This window comes from Balaenoptera acutorostrata, chromosome 3, assembly GCF_949987535.1.
Source record: "Balaenoptera acutorostrata chromosome 3, mBalAcu1.1, whole genome shotgun sequence".
Lineage (NCBI taxonomy): Eukaryota > Metazoa > Chordata > Mammalia > Artiodactyla > Balaenopteridae > Balaenoptera > Balaenoptera acutorostrata.
In genome coordinates, this window is record NC_080066.1 from 37500259 (window position 1) to 37515757 (window position 15499).

Below are 15499 nucleotides of genomic sequence, written 5' to 3' on the forward strand. Positions count from 1 at the left end.
ATCTATTAAAAAAAACAAAAAAGCTACCGTCTTGAGATGGAATTTAGGAGACCTAAGTTTTAGTTGCTCCTCTGCCTGCCAAGAGCTGTGCAGCCATGAGTGCATCACTTAGCTTCTATGTGCCTCAGTTTTCTCACCATAAATGGGAGTGTCAAACTAGGTTTCAAATCACATCTGTATACTCATATTACTATATTACTCAAAGAACAGCAGGTATTTCTAAGTGTCCGTAAGAAAACGTCCGTATTTTCTTTCTTCCTTTGTGCATGATGTTATGTTGATAGAGTATGTCATACTTCATTGGAAATATGTTCTGGCCATTAACATGGACTTAAGAAAAAAAACCTAAACAACTTATTTTTGAATAGGTGATACTTGCTTTTAGTAAGAACTTAAAAAACATGACGCATATATATTGGAAAGAATTTTCCTTCCACCTTGAGTTCCAGTTCCTCTTTCCAAAGGCAGCCATTGTCCCCAGTTCCTTGTGTGTGCATCCAGAGATTAACTATACGTTTATAATAATATGCAACCTGAAACCTTTTTTTAGAGTATGCAGGAAAAACAGGTTAATTGCAGGGGAAAAAATAGAAAATGGTATAAGAGAGCTAAAATCCTCATCATAATAAATAGTTTATAGATGATGTTCCAAATTTATGAAAAGAGAAGCAATTAATTTTTAGAAGGATGAGGGTAAAATAGCTAAAAGAGATGAAAATGATTGCTGGGGGTGGCCTGCCATGGCCAGGATATGCAGGGGTTTGTTTTTAATTATATATATCTGTTGACTCTATGTGTATGTAATCTTTTGATAAAAATAAAAATTAATTTAAAAAGGAGAAAAGAAGAAAATGTGGATAAACAAATGAAACAAAATTGCCTGGTATTGTTACCCCAGGTGTAACCAGTTTATTTTCTTCCAGTTTTGTCTATACTTTAAAAAATAAGAAAAATTGAAAGGTATCACCCCCACCCTCAAGGAAAAAAAAAAAGGTAAATACGTGAGGTGATGAATGTTAATTAACTTGGGGGAATTCTTTCACAAGGTATATCAAATCATCACATTGTACTCTTTACATATCTTAACAATTTTATTTGTCAGTTATACCTCAATAAAACTAAAAAAAAAAAGAAAGCTTGAAAGAATAGTACAGCAAACACCTGTAAGCTATCACAGGTTTAACAGTTTTTAACATTTTTCCATATTTGCTCTGTATGTACTTATGTGTATGTGTGTGTGTGTGTGTGTGTCTATATATATATATATAATTTTTTCTGAATCCTTTGAAACAAATTGCAGATATGACAGTTCACCCCTAACTACTACTAGTAATTACTGCTAAGCATGCATCTCTTACGAGTGACAGTGTCCTACATACCACAATACCATTATCATATGTAAGAAAATTAGCACTAATTTCCTAGTATCATTTAAGTCATAACTTGAGTTTCCCCAATTGACCCCAAAATGTCTTTTATAGTTAGGGTTTTTTCTTATATGCATTTTGTTCTTTTGAACCAAGATCTAACCAGAGTTTATGCGTTACATTTGGTTATTATGTCTCTTTATTCCAGTCCCCCACCTTTATTTTCATGACATTGAATTTTTGAAGACTGTAACAGTTGTCTCGTAGAATGCCCATATGCTCATATATATGTGTGTGTGTGTGTATATATATATATATAAACTTTTTTTTTTTTTTTTTTTGCCGCACCACACGGCATGCGGGATCTTAGTCCCCGACCAGGGATCGAACCCTGTGCCCCCTGCAGTGGAAGCATGGAGTCTTAATCACTGGACTGCCAGGGAAGTCCCAGCACATATATTTTTTAAAATGACAAAAGTGGGGCTTCCCTGGTGGCGCAGTGGTTGAGAATCTGCCTGCCAATGCAGGGGACACAGGTTCGAGCCCTGGTCTGGGAAGATCCCACATGCCGCGGAGCAACTGGGCCCGTGAGCCACAACTACTGAGCCTGCACATCTGGAGCTTGTGCTCCACAACAAGAGAGGCCGCGATAGTGAGAGGCCCGCGCACCGCGATGAAGAGTGGCCCCCACTTGCCACAACTAGAGAAAGCCCACGTACAGAAACGAAGACCCAACGCAGCCAAAAATAAATAAATAAATAAATAATTTTTAAAAAAAATGACAAAAGTGAACTTACATTGGACATATTTTTGAAACTTTTATTTTTTCACTTTATTTTATGACTGTCTTTTTAAGTTCACATTTTCGGTCATACATTCAAGGGTCTTCATAATCTGAGCTTAATATGCTTTTTCAGATTTCTGTCACTGCTCTCCAGCACCATCTTTTCCTCCCCTGAACTATCTGCCATGGTGTCCAGTCATCCTCTCTACTTTTATTCATTATCCAGCATTAGTACAACACAATTAGCTCATATATTTCCCTCACTTGAAATACCTTTCTAGTATTATATTTGCTTATTTAAGTCATAGAATTTTACAATTTGTTGAGCAGTGTAAGTTTTGTAGGACATAAGGCTGGCCTTCAAGTCCTAACGATGTGACTGACAAGCTGTATGACTTTGATAAGTCATTTCCTTTCTGAGACTAAGTTTCCTCAGCTGTAAAATGAGGGGTCAAGTTAAATGTCATTGAATAGCCCATAATTATCAAGGGATAAGTATTGTAGAAAAGTAAGTATTAGAGTTTAGAAGCAGAGGTATGTTGCTGTTGGCTGGTATGTGTCATGTATGTGATTGAATTTAAGCTGAATGGTCGTGAAGCCCAAATGAAATAATTTATGTGAAAAGTTCTGAAAATAATGTTATATAAATGTAATGTGTTTTAGCAAACAAAACGGCAGGGTTCTTTGAGTGGGTGGGGATGTTCTGGGATGCTGATGGTGTAATTATTACAGTATTTTAAAGAGTTTCTTAGAACTTCAGGTGCCCTAATAGTACTACTTAAAACTTTAAAATTGATATTACTCAGTGCTTTCCTAGGCGAGGATAATTATGGATCTGATCTCTTCTCTTGTTCTTACAGCTCTATTATCAAGTCCTAAATTTTGGAATGATTGTCTCCTCGGCACTAATGATCTGGAAGGGGTTAATGGTCATAACTGGAAGTGAAAGTCCAATTGTAGTGGTGCTCAGGTAACAGTTTTTCTTTTCAAGGCATGGAATTGCATGGCATTACTTGGGAGAAAAATTGAAATGTTGAATAACTGATATATCATTCCTTTAGACACTACTCTTTCCCAGAACAGGGCCTGGAAGAAAATTTGTTAGTCTTTCTCAGTTGTGAGAAATTCTCAACCTTGTTAGGCACTTTCCATTCAGATCCCAAAGGGCTCATGACTCTTCTATGAAATGTTTATGTGAGCTTTATTTTGGGCACATCGGTTAAGAAAGTGTTTCAGTATACTTTATTTTCCTGAAATCCTTCTGTCTTCTTACATTCTTTACTTTGGTATATCAGGGCTGATACTTAGTTGTTAATTTACAAGATTATATATCATCTTTACAAATTAAGAATTTTTCTGCAGCATGTTTTCAGTGTCAGTACAGAAGCATCACTAATTATTTCCATGTTTCCTGCTGACCTTTAAATATCACTTCTAAATAGACTTCAGGAATTCTGAGTATATTAATGCCATCTCTTGAAGTGACAAATAGTACTGACTTTTTTTTCTCCACTGTCTTCCTTCCCTATCCTTGTACTCGTACTCTTAAGGATTTAAAAACCTAATTTAGCAACTCATTTTTGGAGAATTACCACTTGGTTATTTAATTGAATCATTGTAGTTCTGTCTTATTTGGGGCTTAATTATGTAAGCTATCTCAAGTCTTTTCTGGAGATAATGGAGTATAAATATAAAATAAATTGAATCATTAACATTACCTAAAGTCTAGATAATAGTACCTTATTCTTAACAAGATGAATTTGACTCTTTCATTGTCATACTAGGATATACTTCCAGCAACAAGTGGTTGGAAGCACTGGGTCTCCAGTATCTTTACTCCTCCCTTACTCATACCCATACCCTCGGTCTGAATTTATTAGTAATCAAATGCAACTGTGATTTTAGAGATCCAATGAAATGTCTGGAGTTTATTACCTGGGAAAGCATTTAATGTACTATTCTAGGGGTATAGAGACTTGGGTCTCTAGCTTTTTCATTGTCTAACTACAGCCTTGAGCAAGTCATTTATAGACTGAACCATAGTTTCCTCATTTATAAAATGAAGGCTAGACCTAGATGATGTCAGAAGACTTTTCCAGTTTTAAAATTATGTGGCCCTAAGTTCCCAGTCTTGAACTCAGTGGAGAGCTTCAATTTGTGAAGTGTTCAAACACTAACAGAAGGAGAAGCCACACTAATTGGCACTGTGGGGAAAAGCTGTAGAGAGAAGGCCCAGGGAGGCTTCTTTGGAGATTCTTCTGGAATTATTTCAGATTGAGTTCTGTTCAGTGGAGATGTTTAAGTACAATCTAATGACCTTTAAACTGGGAATGATGGAGGGAATAGGGGATTAGAGTAAGCACCTGTGGAACATTTTGGTGGTCCTGAAAATATCAGTTGGGGCTTAAAAGGAGTGTTTGGATAAGTTATTTGGTAGCTAGGTTATTTGTATACTAAACTTTTCTGATTGCCGGTGTGGAATAAAGAAAAAAAATGAAAAGAGACCAGGTCATATTAGAAGAGAATCTGGTCAAGACTGGAGGGAGTAGTCATTAGAGAAAGGTAATTTATGTGATTGGGTGTTATTTATGTGATTTCATAAAACTTCAAGGAATATAATTTTTACCTGGAACCAAATGTGCCTCAGAGGACTCAGGCCAACTGAGAATCCACTTTTAGGACTTTCGTGAAACCACTGGGGATAAAGACAAAAATACTTTCTTATTATTTATTTTATTAACTGAAGTTTCAGGGAACATTGAAAACATTTTTTTCCCCCTTTGTGAAGCTGAAGTCAGTTTAATTTATTTTTATTTTTATTTATTTATGGCCAAGCTGCGCAGCTTGTGGGATCTTAGTTCCCCCACCAGGGATCGAACCCGGGCCCCCTGCAGTTGAAGTGTGGAGTCCTAATTGGTGGACCACCAGGGAATTCCCCAGTTTAATTTATATATAAATTATTTATATATAACTTCTTATAAAATTGATAATGATTGATGTATTAAATTTAAAAGTATAGTTTAATCAGATAACAGTAAGAAGTTTATCAATAATTTATTTAATTTTTAAAAAGTTTCCCCTGGTTATTTCTTTAATGATCCTCTTACCACATGCTTTTATCTGTTTTTAATTGCCATCTGTATCTGAATTTTTAAATCTTTTTTTTTTTTTCTAATCCAACTTTATTCCCTGAATCTACACTCTTGTTTTCATCCTACACTAGCATCTCTATCTGGATGTTGACCAGGCACTTGAAACTCCACCTAATAAAAGTAAAATTCATCTCCTTTTCTCAGAAACCTGTTCTTCTTCCTCCTATTTCTGTGACTGTCAGGGCCATCTGCTCAATTGCCAATGTTAAAAACCTAGGAGTCATTCTTGATCCCCCCTTCTGTCATAGCCTATTGGCCATTGAATTTGTTATTTTCCCTCTCTCTATTCTACCCTTTTTTAGCTGTCCTCCCTGCTGTTATTCTATTTCAAGCCCTCATCATTTCCTGCCTGGGCTGTTGTAGCGACCTTTAAAAAAAATGCTTTTATAATCAGAAAAAAGTTAATATATTTTCATTATATGAAATGTTGTAAACACAAAAAAAATCTAGATGAAACTAAGTCACCCATAGTTCTGGTATATAATTACTATTAACATTTTAGTCTCTTTTTTCATGTATATTATTTCTTACATAATTGAGGTAATTCTATATGTGTATCCTTTTCTCAATCTTCTCCCCTTATCATTCTCCAGTGTCCATGTTTTTAATAACACTTTTAATAATTACCAAGTATTCACTTGTAAGTAATAGCCTGGACAACTGGTCTCCCAATTTACCTTCTCATCTTTTCCAGTTTACTCATCAATTCAATAAATATTTGAATGTCTTCTATATACTCTGTAGTTTCTGAAGGGATGTTTCTTAAATGCAAATATGATAATGATATTCCCTGCTAAAATTCTAGAGTATCTCAGAAGCAGTTTAGCACAGTGAGAGTGAACCCCCTTGGTTCAAATCTCACCTTTATTATTTTTTTAATTTACAACTCTAGGCCATTCTAAGCCTCAGTCTCCTTATCTATAAAGTTGGGATAATAATAGTACCTACATCATAGAGTTGTTCTGAAGATTGTTTTTAAAAAAAACTCTTAAAATTAGCACTCTGCATATAGTAAGTGCTCGATAAAGATGAGTCATTCACCCAGAACAACTCAGCTTTTATCTGTTTCATTTATATCATTTTCAAGCAAGGTTTTATTTGAACAAAGGATGTCACTGATTTTAAAAAATCAGCCAAAATAAAAACTTGAAAATTTCATGTCTAGAATACCTTCTGTAATATTTTCACCAAACACATGTTCTATCTTTTATCTGAACACCTTCTGAGAAAGGAAACTCATTGCCCCAAGAGGAACCTAAACAAAACTTTTAAGAATAAACATGTACTGAAAATCCATATTTCTAGTGGTTCCCGAATTTTGGTCATATTAGAATCACTTGGGATCTTTACAGAATACTGATGCCTGCTTCTCTCATCCACAGACATTCTGATTTAAGTGGTTTGAGATATGACCTGAGCGTGGGGATTTTTAAGTTTCCCAGGTGATTCTTGTGTGCACCAAAGTTTGGGAACCACCACCATATTCCCTTATGTATGTAGAGGGACCAGAGTCTTCAAACAGAAGTGTCTGGACTTTGTCATTTTTGCTGTATTGAATTTTATTCCTTGTCTTCTATTTTTTCTTATTAAATTTATTGTTAATGAAAACTGGAGCTTGAGTTGCTGAAAACAATACTGATGGGCTACTTCTTTATAGAAAGAAAAGTTTCATTAATTAGTGCAAATATCTTAGGACCTTTGAAGAACTTGGTATAAGGTAGAACAGGTGAAAGGTAAGAAGACACCCTAGAAGTTTGTCATCAGTAATTACCATGGAATTGAATTCTTTGCTTGTTTCTGAAATTCTTAGGCAAAAATCTCTGCTCTTGTCCTTGGTTTTGTTTCTTGTTTCTCTTTTTTAAATAAATAAATTGATAGCACAAGTGTTATCTCTGTCGCTGACTGTTCTTTGACTTGATGAGCTGTTTTTCCTTCTTGTTGGGTTGAAACCGTGAGGTCATCTTGGTCTGTATCTTTATAAATGGCAGGAAAAGATGATCCAGTTCTCATCTGAATATCTTTTAGCATTTTCAGATGAAGTGAGAATAAGGACAGTGATTATAAAGTTCACTCTTTTATATTCTGTTTGTCATTTGAAATTTTAAAAGGTTAAAGAATTAGTAACATTGCCCTTTTCAAAATTTAAGCTCTTTTGAATAGTAATGGTTGAAATGGAACTAGTTAATGAAGGCTATTAACTAAAGGAAACCTTTAGTATACCTAGTCTGAGGAAACCATATTTGGAGGACAATACACATTTTATGTTGATATATTTGTTAAGATATTAAGTATATTCCAAAGGTGATACTTTTGTTTGTTGCATATCTAACTTTGAAAGTAAATTTAATCTCAGGCTTTCTTTTGCTATTATATTCTTCTTTCCCTCCCAGTGGCAGCATGGAACCTGCATTTCATAGAGGAGATCTTCTCTTTCTAACAAATCGAGTTGAAGATCCCATACGAGTGGGAGAAATTGTTGTTTTTAGGATAGAAGGAAGAGAGATTCCTATAGTTCACCGAGTCTTGAAGATTCATGAAAAGTATGTGCAAACTATATCTTCTCTATTTTAAAACACTTTTATGTTTTAGTGTCTGCAGCATTTAATTTTGATAGCCTAAAGATTAAGAAAGGGTGGGGAACTCCTAGGTCCTTCTTCCAGTCCATTTTTATGAATGTCTGAAGGTTTGGTGAACATTTGGAAGACTAAATACTTATTTAGTAATTCATTTTTCCCTGAAGGCTTTTCTGGAGGGTCTTCTTGGTTCCCTTCCACTTCCCAACCAGATCAGTAACCCTGTCTGTATATAGCCCCAGAAAAAACATGACACAAAGGTTGATCCCAAATAGAATCTTCTGATATAATGGACGAGGTAGCCCTAACCTTTCAAAAACAAACCTTTAAGGCAATCTCACAGATATTTTAAATAAGAATAAATTTGTCAACTTTTTCAAATTCCAAAGAAAATTTCTGAAATCTAAGTTATTCTTGTAAATATAGACTCTTGCATTTTAGAATTGAAAAAGATATATGTAAAACCTTGAGAATCTCCTGGTGTGGAGGAGGGACATAACAATGAGCAAAAAATGTCACCTCTCTGGGTCTCAGTTTCCCTGTCTGTAGTAGAAAGAGGTTCAGGAAGATGAACTATAAGATCTCTGGGTTCAGTATTTTAAGATAACTTCAAATGGAGTATAATCTGTAAAAATTTTGGATCCCTGTGTTGTACACCTGAAAACTAATATAATATTGTAAATCAACTATACCTCAATAAAAAATAATAATAAAATAAAGTATGCAGGAAAAAAAAAAATCTCTGGGCTCTAAGCCTATGCTTCCCTGTGCAGCTACATATTCCTCACCCCCTCCATTCCAAGTCTGTAATATTTCTAGTTAAGGAAAACTTTCAGAAGGAAGGAAAGAAAGAAATGAAGGAAAAGGGAGTGTCCTGGAGGACATACAGAGGGAAGTAAAACAGTGGGAGTGATGTAGGTTCTTGAGTATGAAGAAGCCCTAAATAGATACTACCTCATGCTTACCACCCTCTCAAGTAGTTTACATTCTCCACTTCCAGAAGAGGGAACTGTCAACTGTTGCTTTTTGAAAAATCTCTGTAAACATTCTAGCTTAGAAGAGTTCTTTCTTCACTGATAAAATAAAGATCTACTGCTCTTTTTTTTCCATACTTCAGTATATTGGAAGATTATAATTTTTATATTGCATTCTATTAGTGACTAGGAAGGAATAACTTAGTTTTTTTAATTTTACTTTTATTTATTGAGAAGGTTTATTCAGTACAGGTAGTGTTTTCCATATTCTCAAAGTATATTTGTGTTGTTTGTTCTCACCAACTTTCCCCTGAATTTATCAGAAAAAATCACGCCCTGCTTTGGGTAGAGCAGAAGTTGTCCATTTTTATGTGTGATCCTTTGAAATTGAGTTATTTATTTATTTATTTTAGAATAGGCTTTTTTATATATATATATAAATTTATTTATTTATTTATATTTATTCTTGGCTGCGTTGGGTCTTTGTTGCTGCGTGCGGGCTTTCTCTAGTTGCAGCGAGCGGGAGCTACTCTTCGTTGCGGTGCGTGGGCTTCTCATTGTGGTGGCTTCTCTTGTTGTGGAACACCAGCTCTAGGCTCATGGGCTTCAGTAGTTTTGGCACGTGGGCTCAGTAGTTGTGGCTCACAGGCTCTAGAGCGCAGGCTCAGCAGTTGTGGTTCACGGGCTTAGTTGCTCCGTGGCATGTGGGATCTTCCCAGACCAGGGCTCAAACCCCTGTCCCCTGGATTGGCAAGTGGATTCTTAACCACTGTGCCATCAGGGAAGTCCCAAGTCTTTTATTTTAAAACAGTTATCTTGTTTCAGGACAGGTTCACTGATAGATATATCAATTACAGATTCCTTAAATTTAACAGAATTGTGAATATTTTAAACTGTATGGTATTTGTAATTTGACGTTATTGGTCATTTACGTTAAACATTTGAGATGCCTTTAATTAGCAGGCCTGTTTAAGTAACAGATCCTATTAATCTTCTGAAGTTTCAAATTTCCTTTTTTGGGGTGGGGGGAAGACCAAAATACCTGGTTGTAATAATCATTTGATTTAATAGTATTAACATTGTTCTTAAATATGGGACCAAATGACAACCAAAATGGATTAAGTTTTTGTAGTAAATGTGTCCTGAACGTTTTCAAGCTGGTTTTTGCACTGTTAACACGTTTCTGTCATCTGAACCTTGTTTTAAGAAGTGAAATCCTGAGCTTTAAGAATAGAGGTAGGAATTGTTCAGCTAACCTCTCTCGTCTCATTCCTCCTTTCCTTCTCCATCTAGTTTTTTTAAAAATAAATTTTATTTATTTATTTATTTATTTATTTTTGGCACCTGGACAGGGACTTGAACCCTGGGCCCTCAGATTAAAAGTTCCATCTGCTTCTTATGTAACTTTGTAAATTTGTAAATATAACATAAAACTCTTTTTTTCATATATTGAATCTCCATCTTATGAACATTCTTATTACATTATTATTCTTACACACGATGCTGTGTGAAATTGGAAAACACAGAATTGCCTGTAATCCTAGCATCCAGAGATAAAATGTTAAGTTGGGGGTCATTCTCTTTTTGTCTTATAAACATACATTTTCCTCCCCATGCAACACTGGGATCTGCTTAATACTACCTTTTTTTTTTTCTTCAACATCTTTATTGGAGTATAATTGCTTTACAATGTTGTGTTAGTTTTTGCTGTATAACAAAGTGAATCACCTATATGTATACATATATCCCCATATCCCCTCCCTCTTACACCTCCCTCCCACCCTCCCTATCCCACCCCTATAGGTGGTCACAAAGCACTGAGCTGATCTCCCTGTGCTATGCAGCTTCTTCCCCCTAGCTATCTATTTTACGTATGGTAGTGTATATATGTCAGTGCTACTCTCTCACTTCATCCCAGCTTACCCTTCCCCGTGTCCTCAAGTCCATTCTCTATATCTGCATCTTTATTCCTGTCCTGCCCCTAGGTTCATCAGAACCATTGTATTTTTTATTTTTTGGTTCCATATATATGTGTTAGCATACGGTATTTGTTTTTCTCTTTCTGACTTACTTCACTCTGTACGACAGACTCTGGGTCCATCCACCTCACTACAAATATCTCAATTTCGTTTCTTTTTATGGCTGAGTAATATTCTGTTGTATATATGTGCCACATCTTCTTTATCCATTCATCTGTCGATGGACACTAAGGTTGCTTCCATGTCCTGGCTATTGTAAATAATGCTGCAGTGAACATTGGGGTACATGCTTCTTTTTGAATTATGGTTTTCTCAGGGTATATGCCCGGTAGTGGGATTGCTGGGTCATATGGTAGTTCTATTTTTAGTTTTTTAAGGAACCTCCATACTGTTCTCCATAGTGGCTGCATCAATTTACATTCCCACCAACAGTGCAAGAGGGTTCCCTTTTCTCCACACCTTCTCCAGCATTTATTGTTTGTAGATTTTTTGATAATGGCCATTCTGACTGGTGTGAGGTGATACCTCATTGTAGTTTTGATTTGCATTTCTCTAATGATCAGTGATGTTGAACATCCTTTCATGTGTTTGTCGGCAGTCTGTATATCTTCTTTGGAGAAATGTCTATTTAGGTCTTCTGCCCATTTTTGGATTGGGCTGTTTGTTTTTTTGATATTGAGCTGCATGAGCTGCTTGTATATTTTGGAGATTAATTCTTTGTCAGTTGCTTCGTTTGCAAATACTTTCTCCCATTCTGAGGGTTGTCTTTTTGTCTTGTTTATGGTTTCCTTTGCTGAGCAAAAGCTTTTAAGTTTCATTAGGTCCCATTTGTTTATTTTTGTTTTTATTTCCCTTACTCTAGGAGGTGAGTCAAAAAAGATCTTGCTGTGATTTATGTCATAGCATGTTCTGCCTTATGTTTTCCTCTAAAAGTTTTATTTATGGGACTCTCTGCACTTCCTGGACTTGATTGACTATTTCCTCTCCCATGTTAGGGAAGTTTTCAACTATAATCTCTTCAAATATTTTCTCAGACCCTTTCTTTTTCTCTTCTTCTTCTGGGACCCCTATAATTTGAATGTTGGTGCAATTAATGTTGTCCCAGAGTTCTCTGAGACTGTCCTCAATTCTTTTCATTCTTTTTTCTTTATTCTGCTCTGCAGTAGTTAGTTACACTATTTTATCTTCCAGGTCACTTGTCTGTTCTTCTGCCTCAGTTATTCTGCTATTGATTCCTTCTAGAGAATTTTTTATTTCATTTATTGTGTTGTTCATCGTTGTTTGTTTGCTCTTTAGTTCTTCTAGGTCCTTGTTAAATGTTTCTTGTATTTTCTCCATTCTATTTCCAAGATTTTGGATTATCTTTACTATTATTACTCTGAATTCTTTTTCAGGTAGACTGCCTATTTCCTCTTCATTTGTTTGGTCTGGTGGGTTTTTACCTTGCTCCTTCGTCTGCTGCATATTTCTCTGTCTTCTCATTTAACTTACTGTGTTTGGGGTCTCCTTTTCGCAGGCTATAGGTTCATAGTTCCCGTTGTTTTTGGTGTCTGCCCCCAGTGGGTAAGGTTGGTTCAGTGACTTGTGTAGGCTTCCTGGTGGAGGGGACTGGTGCCTGTGTTCTGGTGGGTGGGGCTGGATCTTGTCTTTCTGGTGGACAGGGCCGCATCCGGTGGTGTGTTTTTGAGTGTCTGTGAACTTAGTATGACTTTAGGCAGCCTCTCTGCTAATGGGTGGGGCTGTGTTCCTGTCCTGCTAGTTGTTTGGCATGGGGCGTCCAGCACTGGAGTTTGCTGGCCGTCGGGTGGAGCTGGGTCTTAGCGTTGAGATGGAGGTCTCTGGGAGAGCTCTCGCTGATTGATATTACGTGGGGCTGGAAGGTCTCTGGTGGTCCAATGTCTTGAACTCGGTTCTCCCACCTCAGAGGCTCGGGCCTGACACCAGGCCGGAGCACCAAGACCCTGTGAGCCACACAGCATTGTGTTGACTGGCTCTCCATCACCGTGACCGTGGCAGGTAGGGTTTGTGGGCACGACTTCAGCTACCTGGGAAAAGCTCTGATATGACATCAGAACTTATTTCTGCAACTATCTGGAAAAATCCATACTTGACTTTTTCCCATCTTCTCCAGCTGTAGAATATCTGCCCTCCAAGCAGCACATAACCTAAACAATGAGATGTTTGCCTCAGTTGTTTCCCAGAAGCTTGGAGTCAGCTGTGTCCTCAATACTATTTTGTAACATGATTATCTCATGAGCATATGGTAGAATATACCTGGTATTACCACATATGCAAAGAATCCCTGAACTAAAAGATGACCTTGCCAAGTACTATTTAATACGATGGTACTAGGTCCATGAGTTTGAATCTGTTCTTTGTGCCCAGTGTAGTTGTTCATCTAGTCCTGCCTGTTATCCAGATGAGACTAATTTTGTGTCCTGAACTATCTGACTAGGCAGTGGAAAAGTGCACGTTATCAAGGGCTTCTCTCTAATGCACTACTGAGCTCAGGAAAAATTCCCTTAACAGAAACATTAAGTAATTTCCAATATTTGGGGACAATAGGAAATTGTGAGAAAGTGGTTGGCATTGGAGTTTTTGTTTCTGTTTGGAGATTGTGTTATCCCTTAATCATTTTATCTTTTCAAAAAATTTTTTTTTTGTTTTTTTAAACTAAACGTGTTACAGGATATTAAATATAGTTCCCTGTGCTATACTGTAGGTCCTTGTTGTTTATCTACTTTATACGTAGTAGTGTGTATCTGTTAATCCCATATTCCCAATTTATCTCTCCCCCCGGCATTGTTTTTTTTTAAAAAAAAGACTTAACCACCTCTTGCACTGATTATAGTTAATACTGTATTTTTAATTAAGTAAAAAAAAAGGAGGGCTATGAGATATGCATGCAGGTAAGGTTATATGTACTGTGGCAAACAGCAAAAAACTTCTTTGAATCCTCCTCTCCCCTCGCCTATTTCTTGCTTTCCATTTTCTTCCAAAATGGGCGAGTTAGGAAAGCAGAGATAGTGAAGTTTGTTTTTTAATTTAAAAGGTGAGATAGCTATTAAATGTTTATCAGTTGACTTAATTTTCGTGTATAGCTCCTCGTATTAGCCTGTTAGTCAGCAATTTGTAATACTTACATTTTTCCCACATATAAACTCTTACTTTATCTTATTTTATAGCCTGCTCTAATATGTATTTAGTAAGTTCAGCCTATAGGTAGTATTATAATTTGATGATATTGAATACTGGCATGTGATCAAGTATTTAGAAGGAGAATTCTCCATTGGGGTGGCTTAGTCCTTTGCTTTGCTTTTTCTGTGCAGATAGATAGATTATTTTGCACCCGTTTGGCTCTTGGGGTCTTACTTTATCTTATCTAAGTTATTTCCTCCCTCCTAACATCACAGTATTGTGATGGTTGAATTGAATTTTAGGTGCTTTGAGCTCCTTGGAGATACATAATACTAAATATTTGGTGCCTATGCTAGCGAGGGAAAAGTCCCATATAAATGTGTTGTCAATCAGGATTCGGTGCTCGTGGGTTGTGAAGTGCTAGAATAGGTCTTCATAGTTGGCTTAATAGGAGCTGGTTGCCACCAGAGAATATTTCTTGCACTATTAAGTAGATGAAGGAAACCTGTGCTTTTTCAAACAGCTGTAGTGGGTCCTGATTACATCCCAGAGGTGGGGAAATTGTGTTTGTTTGTTTGTTTTGTTGACAAATTAAGTCTTTGGGAATAGCTCAGATCTCTCGTAGCATCCCTTTCCTTTCCTGGGGAGTTTCCCATTTCCCAGCTTTTCTTTCCTCATACTTTACTTTTCTGCCTCTTTTCTTGGTGTTATTTCCTGGTTGAATGGACTCTTCTTCCTGCTGCTCCTGACTTTCACTCCGCAGCTAGCCCCACCTTGGCACCTGTCCTCTTTTACCCTCCAGGATTTTTCAGATATTCTTTCACTTACTGAGTTGTCAGCTACAGATTATTTTTCTCTGTATATATTTGCGTTTTTTCTAATTGGAATCTCATTTTTAATGAGACTGTTTGCACTTGACTGTTTTTGGTGTTTGCAGCAGCTCCCAATTTAGTTTTATCTGCAGATGATTTAGTGTCTAGAGAGCCAGTTTCTGGCTTAGAATCTAAGTGGATATTAGTCAGTAGGAGTTAAAGCTATTTTTCTTCTTTCTAGTGTAGCTGTTAACCCAAACTCACTTGAGTTAATTTTAAGACAGTCTTTATCAACTGTAAAATGTACTTTGCTTTCAGTTAAATTTTAAGATTACTAGAAGCCTCATGGTTCTTTAGTAGAATTAAATTAATAATTATCTGATCGAGTAAGATGATGTTTCTGTAGACCCTGGCTTGTAAAAGTAGTGCATGTTTGTTGGAGAAAAAAAAATGAGAAGCTAAAGTTAAGCTAAAAAAAAGCCATAGATAGCTGCTGTTTACACCTTAGTCTATCATTTTAGACCCTGTTTAATATTTTTCTTTTTTTCTTTTTTTTTCATATGGAGAATTTCTAACATGCACAAAGTAGACAAAACAGTATAATGAACTTCCATGTACCAGTCACCTAGTTCCAATAATTATTAATCTATAGCCAATTCTGCCTACATTACCACCTCTTCCCCTTCTCCTGCCTGTATTATTTTGAATCAAATCCTAGAT

General features: G+C 36.3%; 1 protein-coding gene across 8 annotated transcripts in view; it reads left to right on the top strand.

Moving 5' to 3' along the window:
* SEC11A (SEC11 homolog A, signal peptidase complex subunit) overlaps positions 1-15499 on the top strand; it is a 50935-nt gene that overhangs the window by 26342 nt on the left and 9094 nt on the right. For 6 of the 8 annotated variants that reach the window (XM_057543736.1, XM_057543739.1, XM_057543740.1 and 3 more), the window contains 2 exons: positions 3012-3121; positions 7694-7843. In XM_057543736.1, the coding sequence (XP_057399719.1) occupies positions 3012-3121; positions 7694-7843 (260 nt within the window). The remainder of the gene's footprint in view (positions 1-3011; positions 3122-7693; positions 7844-15499) is intronic. The other 2 variants (XM_007194294.3, XM_007194295.3) reach the window with 1 other exon arrangement.